Here is a 12188-nt window from a genome sequence, read left to right on the forward strand (position 1 = left end):
GATCCTTGTCATGTGGAGGGTGAAGGTCACCATTCACCCAGTCGTCATCTCCTCCACTGGGAATGTTCATGCGAGGAGCGTAAAAATCTTAGAAGAGCTGGGAACTCGAAATTCACTGCATCCAATTCAAAAGGAGATATTGTTGAAGACGTGCCGCGTCGCCAGGAGTTTTCTGGGTGAAAAGAATTATAGTGACTAAAATCGCCATCCCGCTCATCGCGCGTACACGGCAGAAGATTGTGATACTTGGAACCAGTGTTTGTAAGAAACATAGATTCTTATAAATGGCACTCTAGTATGAACGCTGGTTCCTTATAGGGCTCTCCAAGACAAACGCTTGATCTTCAGTATGAATGTTGGGTCCCTATAATGGGGCTATCCAATATGTATATATACAAACACTCTAAATGGGCTCTCCAGGTTGAATGTTGGATCCATTTAGGGCTCTCCAGTGTGATTGGCAGATCCCTATAAAGGGGCTCTCAATTGTGTATACTCGCGAATTATGACGAATACGCAAGCAGAATATAATGTTTTAAATCAACGACAGACAGTAACGAATCTACTAATCACTTGCCGCGTGACAAACTTGTTTAGTAGGGAGGGAGAAGGTCATGAGTTCATGTGTGTAGAACGTGGGCCATTTTAAATAATTAATAAAGAATAAAGTGCACGGCCATTAATTTTACCTAAATATCCTTCGATTTATTCAGTGTGCGTGTATAAAGGACCTTAGGGACTAATTAAATACATACAAATGTATCAAAATTGATATATTACATTTCTAACTTTGGAGTGTGCCCAGAACTGAAAGAGCCTTCAACAAGAAATATACTAGTGGAAGAGTAACTGATAAATAACATTAATTACGTGATAGCATTAAAAAAATTTTAATACGAAACTTTTTGCCTTCACTTCTTCTTGCTTTTTCCTAAAGTTAGAGTATGATGTTGCGATTGTTGAGCAACCTGGACCTTTCTACGGTTGAACTCTTGGATATCATCCTCCAATTTTTTGCGACTCTCCTCGAGCTTTTTCTTTTCCTCAGTATGGTCCTTCTTCAGCTTATCGAACCTGCTGTGTAGCTGCAAACATAAAATTAAAAGGATAAGAAAATTAAGAAAAAATCACAATGTTGACATCAAACATAATATCAACAGTGGCATAAATTTTAAAAAATAGTAGTAAAATTTGGTAATGAATTTTTTAAATAATGAACTCTAATTTGTAATATATATTTTTGTAACGAAGAAAATAAGACCAAAGACTATACATATAGGAAAATTCATAACATAAACAACGTGCAGTAACACAGAAATTAGCGCGCGAAATCACAGTTTTAGTGTCGTGATCCAAACAACCGTAAGATTTCCTTCCCTCAGTGGATACGTCTGCTAGCTGGTCAGACTACGCACATCCCCCAGTAGTAAAAACCGAGACGCTCACTTGAGGGAACGTGCCGGTTTTTAATCAGCCATAGGACTCCCTGAGCTAGATCGTAAAAATCCAAAATCGTATGCATCTAAGATCGGAAAAAATCAAAATTATTCTGAAATAAACCAAATATTTTAATCGAAGAAAATAACGAGATTTCGAATCGGTAATGGTAAGAAGAGAATTAGAATGGGGAGCCGTATAACCAAGTCAAGCGACAGGTGCAATACCAAGAACGAAAAGACAAATACAAATGCATACAGAAAGTACACCATACCCACACAGACAAGACCATGCTGCACAGACACATACAACTGGCATACTGTCTCCCAATATCAAGAATATATTAGGTAACTGGAGAATAGAATATAGGCAAATTTGAAAATCAGGAATTATAAACTAGTGAGACAGATATAGAAATCCAGACAAAGAGAAAAGAATTTGAAAGGTTAGAAAGAGACAGAAAAGTTTAGAATTGAGTAATTGAAAAAGAAAAGAAACTCTTAGAAAAGAAAGATATAGGATAGAGAAAAAGTGGAGAAAGCAAGAATAGGCCGAAAAAGATTAAGAATAGAGATAGAAAAGAAGAAAGAAGAACACGAAAAAACTGATAGTAGAACTTTCTAAAATGATTCATTTCTAGAAAATAACACTGAATTAGAATTCAATGAGCAAAGACACGTGTTAGCAGGTGCAAAAAAAAAAAATAACAAGCAATAGATGCAGTGGCCAAGGGGACAGATACTCCTTACCGAAACCGGTGCAAAGGTAATCAATTATGAGAAAATCGAATTTGCCTCAGATCCAAAACGAACTTGCAAAGAGAATGGATAGAAGTAAAGACATCGACAGAAAAAGAGAGGAGATAAAAGAACATCATTCGCATGAAATTCCAGCAAATATTTTTCCCTTTGGAATGATCCAGAGCCCTTTTCAAATAATGCAGAATTGGCCGATTAAATTTAAAAATGACAGGTAAAATAGTTCCACTCATTTTTTGAATAATTTGATAAGATTTAAGGACATGATCTTCGTGACCACGTGAATAAACTAGTTGCCGGATATGAGCATTTTTTTGGTGTTCACAGTGTTCACACGGATTGAGATATCGTGTTTAAAATTTGACAGATTAAATAAAAAGCACTCAAGAACGTTTGTATATATCAATATGTTTATAGTTTCAAAGAAAGTTTATTTATAAATCGATGAAACAGGATATTACCTTTCGAGTTATAGCACTTTGCACATAATTTTTGGTTTGATGCATTTCAGATTTTTTGGTTCGCGTATATTTAGCACTGACACCAATTTCGGACTAAATCTTCTAAACTTTAAAAAAATTAATGTAAGCAATAAAATTTGCACATTCGTTGCAAATCAACAAATAAGTATCTGCATACACGTAACCTATCATTATTTTTGGGGCATTTTTAGCGATTTCTATCGGAGAGAAAAAGAAACTTTGAACGTCCATAAGGTCGAGATCACGTGACTAAACTCATTCATAAAATTTTTATGTGGAGAATGAAATGATTTTCATTTTTTCCTGTGCTCACTACGTCTACACGGATTGAGATATCGTGTTCAGGACTTAGGAAGTTATACCGAAAGGACCAAGGAACGTTTGTATATATGAAACTGTTTATAATTACGAAGAAAGTTTTCTAGTGAAATACTATAGGAATAGGAAAAAAACTTTTAACGTCGAAAAAGTAGATGCCTCGATTTAAAAAAATCGAGGAACAACTTAGAATGTGATACTCAAAAATCCGTCCAAGTCCCATCTTAAGAAATGTTCATCTTCAGAAAATAATTAAAATTTTCTAATGGTTATATATTCTTGTGGATTTTTCTTACTGATGTGAAACAATTATAAGTTATACCCAACTAATAATAATAAAATTTCGCCCGGGGGCGAAAGACAACGCGGGCCCGACGCTGAGCACCGCCGGTTGGTTCACTTTCAACAATAGTTATCAGCTGATCGATTCAACGTCAAAAATAAAACGTCAAGAATTATTGAAGTTGGTTCGAAATCGCCGAAGAGTAAATTTGATCACATTTCTGGTATTGCTATGTTTCCAATTTGAAATTTATCTTTTATTTTTAGGACCAAAAAAATGAATAAATCATTCTGCACAAAAATTTTATGGATGAACTTAGTCACGTGATCTCGACATTATCGTTTATTAAATTTTTTAAGGTTTAAACGATTTAGTCCAAAATTTGTGTCAGTGCTCAATATATGCGAACCAAAAAATCCGAAATGCATCAAACTAAAAATTATCTGCAAAGTGCTATAACTCGAATGGTAATATCCTATTTCATCGATTTATGAATAAACTTTCTTTAAAACTATAAATATATTGATGTACACAAACGTTCTTCAGTGCTTTTTATTTAATATGTCAAATTTTAAACACGATATTTCAATCCGTGTGGACACACTGAACACCAAAACAAATGCTCATAACCGGTGACTAGTTTGATCACGTGGTCACGAAGAGCATGCCCTTAAAAAAGGTTATAAAATTAATGAAACGGATACTTAAAAAAATTTAGATGTTGTTTTTGAAGAGGTACCTTTAGGTTAGTTTCAGGTAAATAGAAATAATTGGCGAAATTTGGACCAATTTATTGAAGAATTTAAAGAAGTGTATTTAAATGAAAGATACTCGGAGATTATAAAAAATAAAATAAAATTCTGCAATCAGAAAAAAATATCGAGATACCCACGCGTTCGTAACAGAATATGCGCAAAAGATATGCGCAATTAAATTTCCTATAGGGATTTGTTATTGAAAAATTTAAATTTGGCCTGATAAAAAAATTACCCAGGGGACCACTAAAACGGCAGCGTTTCGGGCATATCCCCTCTTCAGATCGCCAGCAGTTCAATTATTCGAAAAGTTAATGCCACGTCCAAGCCTAAAGTGGCAATTAAGAAAAATGTACGAAATTTTAAGAATTGAATATAAAGTTTATATTTCCAGAAATGCTTTTTCAAACTTTTCAGAATTAAAAACTTTAGGATGTGAATGGGAAACAGAATTGGCAAAATCTAAAATTAGAGGTCAGCAATTAGGTATTTTAGATAAAGATGATAATAAAAATATCAACATTAAAAATGATTAAGGAAATTATGAAAGTCAAAGTAAAATTAAAAAGGAGGATAGAGATAAAAAATCAAATTATAATCAAAATCAACAAAGACAATTCAGCCCTAGATATAATAACTATCAAAATAATTCTGGATTCCGAAGAAATCCACGGTTCAATAATAATAAAAATAATACTTTCAGAAATCAGAACCCAGCTGGCCAATTATTAAATGAACTTAGTCAGCTGTTAGAAAACACACGGAGACAACAAACATAGAAGTGTCCACAAATACCAGCGCTTTTATACACCGCGGAAGATAACATTAAGTGAAAAGACAAAAAATAAAATAAGGGACAAAATAAAAATAGGCTTTTGTTCATTCAAATTCAGGAAACGGACATTTTAATCATAGATCGCAAGAACCCATTTATAGGGAAACGCAAAATGTGGTTATTAAAGACGGATAATAATCAACGAAAGGCCGTCAGAATTACTCGACATATACACAAACGAATCGGAAGAAACAAGATTTCACCTTATGATAGATTTTAAAGATCATAAATTCACAGTTTTAGTTGAAACCGATGTAACTCACTAGTACGTGGGAGAAAAATTTATAAAAACAATCAAAGAGTCATACGAAAGGTCATACGGAAAAATACTTATTATTCATGCTGGTACCTGATTTAAGATCGATAGGAATAATAGGGAACTCACATGATAGAAAGATTAGGTTTAAAAATGGATTACGAGAAAAAGATGTGGTTACTAGTATTACCATATATTAAGTATTCTATAAAAGCGAAAGAAAGCATTGATGCGAATAAAATGATACATATTCAAAATAAACCAGAAGACGATCCAAACTGGAAAGTACGCGAGAATCAATTATATTTTTATGGACCCGACCCTTTAAAATCAAGTCATGGACTGCGTGGTAAGAAATGTGACCGACAATATGACGGGCTTTGGCAGGGGGTGCTCAACATTAGCCTTGGATTTGAAGGGGGCGTTTAATGCGGTCCTCTCAGGAGAGTTCATCAGAGAACTGAAGGACGTTGAGGTCCTGGAAAGGTTTCATAACGTTGTTTCGTTCCTCGTCTCAAAGAGAAACCTAATCTTTACGACGGGTGGCAGTGATACTCAGTTGTCCTCTTCCAACTGTAGTTCAGTCTGGCGTTGATAAGACTGAGGAAGTGTCTTCCGGCTGGTCTTGATCACTCTATGTACACCGACGAAGTTGAAATCCTTTTGTCATAACTGAGGAAGGTGGCCCTCTTAATCTCCATTCTAAAGTACCAGTTGTGTGCTTTCTCAAGGTTCAGGGATATGTTCGAAGATTTAGTATTTAATTATGGGGGGACGGGGGAGGGGGTGCGGAAATTATGAATCAAACCTTTCTTAAATACTTGGGTTTTGGCTCGGTAGACGTACGACATGGACGATTCACACTAAAAACATAAACTTCTGTTCACAGTCCATAAGAGAAAACTCTACTTTCGCTGATGAGGGCACTCCAGGCGAATAGATTTTTTTAGAAACTTTCAGTAGCGCAGGAGTCCGTTGGTTGAGAGGCTAAGATCCTTGGCAAAAAAAGGTACCTCAAAAAAAAAAGTTCAGAGTCCATCCCCGGCGCTGTAGTTTAATAATCGTCTTTAATACCATGTCCTCCTTCATTCGATCCTTGGATATCACAATGACTGTGTTTTCTTCATTCGGAACAGGAGCCTAATATACGAGGTGTGTTCAAAAAATAAGGTGACTTCATGGTTTTCTCAAAAAATATTAATTTATTCCTCAATATTTATGTTGTCCCCTTCAAAGTAATCCCCCTCAGATATAATACACTTGTGCCAACGCTTTTTCCAATCACCGAAGCACTTCTGATAATCATTTTGTGGTATAGTCTTCAGTTCTTTCAGCGATGCAGTTTTTATCTCCTCAATCGTTGAAAATCTATGTCCTTTCATGGGTCTCTTCAGTTTTGGGAAAAGAAAAAAGTCACTGGGGGCCAGATATAACCCTTTTGAGAAAATCAGGATCATTATTGACTTCATTTAACATCTCCTGAGCGATGGTCATTCGATGGATCTTTTGATCAAAATTCTTACTCAGAGTAGACTCACCGTATGCAACTGTCAACATTTCAAGAGTTTTAGAGCACTGGATTCCATTTTTCACACAAAATTTAATACAAACTCTTTGCTCCATTTTTTTCGAAAGAAGAAAATCGCCGAGCAAACCGAACCCTTCTAACCTTTTACACCTCTGCCAGAAAAACAACACGAGCTATAGTCAAAACTGTGATCATATGATCGTGACGAGTGTAACAACACAACAAAACAAAAAATTTAAAACTTGAATGTACGTAGCCCGCGAAAATTGAAAAGTCACCTTACTTTTTGAGCACACCTCGTATGGAGTTGGATTGAGAGATTACTTCTCTTCTTTGACGGCTGAACTTAAAGCTCTTTTCTATGCTCTCATCCGAGTGTTGGGGGAGGACTGGAAGGACGTATTAATGTTTACAGACTCCCAGCTGAGAGCCGATTAGGTAGCAAGAGCCATTGCTGCTGCACTTCCAATGAAGGCTTCAGGAGAGTACTTTGTGGGGAATATTCGCGAGATATGTCAGCGTGATTCCGCTTATTTGGCGGCATTTGGCCCTATAGAAGAACTAACGGTCACGAACTGAATATTTTAGTCCTATTTCTATCAAGTTACCAAGCCTATGGTCTGGAGGCTGCAGGCTCCCAAAACGTTACATCAAGTTCGTAGGAGAATAAAAAACTGATACTTTTGCACGGTACAGGCACAGGTACATTAACCGAGTTTCCCCAGGTCCGCCTTCCGAGATCTTTGATACTGAGGAATTGCTCTTTAATCCCATTGTAGAATTAGTGAATGAGGAGGGTCGTTGTGTGTGTGTGTGTGGGGGGGGGGGTGAAAATCTTATATTGTGGTGGTACCTCCAGCATTGAAATTATGAAAGGTGTACGTTTCAAGGCCGTGGAAATAGGCGGAAGTTTACTGTATAGTTGAATCTAGAATTGAAGGGTGGTAGTACAGTTGATAACTGAGAAAATCGGAATATTTAGGGAAAGAAAAAAACATTTTATAAAATCTAAATCATATTTATATACAATACAAATTTACTTCTGAAAAAAGTATTGCTACATTAAGGCTCAGAGTGACACTGACCACAAATTGAAGCAGACTCGGCTTCAAATTGCAACAAACAATGTAATCTTCAGCTTGCAAAATACCGAAGGCAATGCAAATGACTGGAAATTCAAACAATAAAAGAAATATTAGTTTAAAATGGGGAAAAATACGTGAAACTGAAGAAAAATACAATATTTTTGTTATTCATGTTTTTATATAATACTAATAAAATCAAGATGGCCGCTTGACTGGCAAAGCAGGAATTTAGTGTAAAAGCCCTGAATCTATTTCAACATGAAATTTGACCAATTTTAAGAAGAAAAATCTACCTAATCACTTAAAATATTGCGAATTTAATCACATGATAATTTCAAATAGGTTCTATTACATTTTTTTTAAATCATTTTTTTTAACGTACAGTGCGTAATTATAAAATATTTGAGTTTAAAAATTTTCCATTTTAGCTATTAATTTTGATGCGTAAATTTTCAATATAAGGAGTTTTAAAATGCAGGTTTGCAATACTTGAAAGAATGAAAAAGTAAGAGCGTTTGAATTGGAACACTTTTGATCAAGCCAGAAACGGGACAATACTTATCCGAAGGTTTCTGCTGCGCTAAATAGAAATCCGACCTCAGAATTGCTTCATCTCCTTAGGTTTTTTAGATATCCTAGCCTACAAGGGGAAAAACAAGGTTTTTTGTTATGCTCAAGGTTAAATAACATCGCGAATTAATTTTTCTCTCAAAAACTCGTTACTGAAAGTAACAAGACGATTCTAAACTTACGTTCAAAATTAAAGAATTTACAGATTGTAGTGTTTATAAACTGTTTTTAATGAAAATAATTTCTAATTAATCGATTCGTAATTAAATGCTTTTATTCAACTTTAAATGTTATTTCAGTTTAAGATATTCCAATTTTTAACCCACTTCATTTGTAACTTTGTAATTAGAGGAAATAACAGTTTGCGAAATTGAGCAAAACTTGAATGTTTATATAAAATGAATAAGTATAACGCAAATAATCAACGCAAAACAATTCGAAAGTGAATTGTTTGAAATAAAAAGCCTAGAATCGTTTGAATTTCACAAATTTAAGTTAGTAAGTTAGCATTGTATTGTATTGAATGTTGATGTGTAAAGAACAATTGAAGAATTATTAATTTGTAGTAAAATAAAATTATTATTTGCTTTACTTCTATTATTATTAATGTTTCCGATTTAAAATTGCATAACATTTTTTCAATTCAGAATATTTAAAATGAGAGCATGGATTCATATTTTGTAACCAGAAATCTTGGAACGGTTTAATTTATAGAGGTTTAAAAGTTTTTGGTTTAACTGCATTTATTGTAAAATTATTTAATTGAGCTTCCATTGTATATTAATTGAGCGTTTAAATTGAAACCTTTTTGAGCTTTAATTAGAAAAGGTTAAGATTAAAGAGTTTCACTGTAAGTCCTTTAATTTTCAGTTCAGTTTTGAGCACTTCAAATAAAAAAATTGTCCGCTTAATTGGTTTCCATTTTTTTATTACCAATAATACTTGTCCCTGCGCGCACATAACTATCCCACACATCACTTTTTCTGCATTTCGCGCAATTTTTAATATTTATATTTCAAGTACTTCTTGACCGTATCAAACATTTTTCTTTTTAACGGATTTTCTTTTGACAAATAAGACATTTATTGTGGAAAGTGTTTTAACAACTAATTGCTTGAAAAATTTGTATTGTTTAATACTTACTGTACTCACATACATTTCAGGGAAAAAATGCACGAACATCACGGAAGAGCAATATATTCATGCCCGGCGGAACGTAGGTTATCTGACTTACTCGCTCCTTAAGGAGCCTGAATGTAAAGGAATTAGAGCACGGAGTACTACAAGGAGACCGCACGCCTATGGCGGGGATGGTGGAAAAAAGCCCACAATCGCGATCGACTGTCCTCCAATTTTCATGTCTTCCCAGATGATAGCGCTACATGCGAAAACTCTAGGAACTAAGAGATCATATAAATAAAATTTTTATCCGGTATAAACATAACCTATTAACGTCGTTGTTAAATTGAGAACTGTTTGTGTTTAGGAGAAACAAATTGTCGGGCAAAGTGTAAGTGCTAAAAACCGACATAATAAGTGACACAATAATGTCGCGCTATTTTGGTAAGGGCTGTGATTCGGGTAGTAAGGCACAGAAAGAGAGGGGTATTTGACGCAAAATTTTCAATATCCGTACTTACTTTTTATTCTTTATATATTCCTCCTCTTATTTTAATGGCATTATTCATATCATTATATAAATTATACAAACATTATTTCTACGTGCGTGACAATAACTGAAACTTGACATAACCAAACTTAACCTACGTATAACCCCACTCGATACTTCATAACAGACGACAATTTCTAGTTATATATTTTCACTAAAGCGGCGCTCTTATCTGGAAAGGCAAGAAACTCCGAGGATAGGCGATCGCGAACTGGCGCCAGGCGAAATACATGGCGTGGGGTCCCCTTGTAGTGCTTTGTGTATTAGACTAAGCGTGACACTCGCAAGTGAAAACCGTCAATTGTTTTCCACATGCGAGTGTCTCGCTTACTAATATTCCTTTACCTCCACGCTGCTTGAGGAGCGATAAAGACTATATTAATTTTAGTACTATATTAATAAATGAGAAGCTGAACAATAAATATTTTTATCACAATGTGAATTTGACTTTTCGCTGATTATATAGTTCCGTACGGCCACACTTCAATTATCACACATCACACAATTTAACCCTTTCAAATAAAGATGGTACAATTGATAAAATTGCGAATTTAAGCTGTTTAATTGTCGAATTTTAAGATTCCGGACTTGTTCGACTTTAAAATATTCAAACAGAAGTGTTACAAATTAAAATGGTACAGTTTTTAAATATTTTTCTTCAAAAAGTCAAAAATGTAAAACTCGAAGCTTAGGAAATAAAGAATAGATGAATTTAAAATATTTAAAATTAATTTATTTATACATACATCAGACTTTAGGTCCATTTCCTATATATATTTCTGTACTTGAGATGGTAGATATGTTATTTTAGGCAATCAACGAAGAAGTATGAAAATATATTTTAAGGAAAAGTGAAAAAATTATTAGAGGCATTTTTTCAAAGTAGTGGTAAAAAGTGGTATTTTTGTCATACTAGTGACATAGTTAAACAAAAAGTGTCAAAATATGTTCATATTCTGGACCCTGATATGCCTACTGATGGGATGATTACGATTTATTATGATGTTTTTTCTCTAACGTTGAAGCTTTGAATAAATTTGAACTTACTTCTTTCTCTGCCTCCTTCAATTCAGCTTCAGCGTCTTTGACACGTGCCACAAACATTTGTCTCATTTCATCTTCCTTCTGTTGAAGTTCTTGCAAGTGGGTCGAGCGTTTTGCTTCACAAGTTTGTTGGAAACTTACAGGTTTATTATCGCTGTCGACGTCACTGAATCCCATCTAATAATAAAAACAACTTTTTGTAATCATTTCATTCAAAATAAAGCGTATTAACATATATGTTTACACCTACTATTGGAGCTAAATCATATCATTTTTTTTTACCTGCTCAAGTCTTTTTTTACGATACAGTTCGTAGTGACGACAATGTGTTTTCTCCCGCATATCTTCCATGTTGGTCCTAATAAGCATTTCGCGGAGTTTCACAAAATCGCAGTGTGACTCATTTTCCACTAAAAATGAAGAATATTATACATTAAATTGGAAACGGATTTTGTATCAGAATATGAGGAACATAAAAGAGTAAATCCTATCTAAAACGCAATCATTGTTCTGGAAAACCTGATCAAATTTTCAGTACTTGGATTATCTTATATATTAATTTGAAAATTTGAAAACTAAATCTACAACGTTCGTTTTTTCACCAGAAATTAGCATATTGAAACAAAAGTTATAATAAAAATTCTTATTTCTTAATTATTTTAGATTATGTTAACGCTTTACACCGAGATGAGTATTTTTTATTACAAATCATGTTTTTCAGTTCTGTTCGTCTTTTTTTTTACCGGAAATTGACATTTTAAGAACATAAACATTATGTTTTAAAGGCACATAGTTTTGAAACAATTTTAGGTTATATTAGCATTCTACACAAAAGATTGTCATTTTTATCACAAAATCATTAGAGTATGTACTGAAACTTTATACTCTAGACAATTGTTTCTGTTGCACACTCGAGGCCAGACATGGTTCTTCTTGACTTCGAGAAGCGAACCATGTTCGTTATCGAATTTTCGGCACCAGCTGACAAAAACATCATAGCCAAGGAGAATAAAAAGAAAGAGAAGTATAGGGACCATATAAGGGCTCCCATCGAAGGATTTCGCCCGGAGCGGGTGCTAATCTGAATAATTGCACCCGCTTCCAGCGAAATCGCGGTAAAATTTCAGCCATAACCACGTCTCACAACCGTGAGATAGGTGGTTACAGT

General features: G+C 34.3%; 1 protein-coding gene across 1 annotated transcript in view; it reads right to left on the reverse strand.

The window, feature by feature from the left end:
- Positions 1–683: 683 nt before the first annotated feature.
- The window catches only part of LOC117173110 (septin-2), a 66937-nt gene continuing 55432 nt past the window's right edge, over positions 684–12188 (reverse strand). The window contains exons 6-8 of the mRNA XM_033361503.1: positions 11303–11430; positions 11024–11197; positions 684–1085 (exon numbers count right to left, since the gene is read on the reverse strand). Of these exons, the coding sequence (XP_033217394.1) occupies positions 912–1085; positions 11024–11197; positions 11303–11430 (476 nt within the window). The 3' untranslated portion in view covers positions 684–911. The remainder of the gene's footprint in view (positions 1086–11023; positions 11198–11302; positions 11431–12188) is intronic.

This window comes from Belonocnema kinseyi, chromosome 5 (genome assembly GCF_010883055.1).
Source record: "Belonocnema kinseyi isolate 2016_QV_RU_SX_M_011 chromosome 5, B_treatae_v1, whole genome shotgun sequence".
Taxonomy (NCBI): Eukaryota; Metazoa; Arthropoda; class Insecta; order Hymenoptera; family Cynipidae; genus Belonocnema; species Belonocnema kinseyi.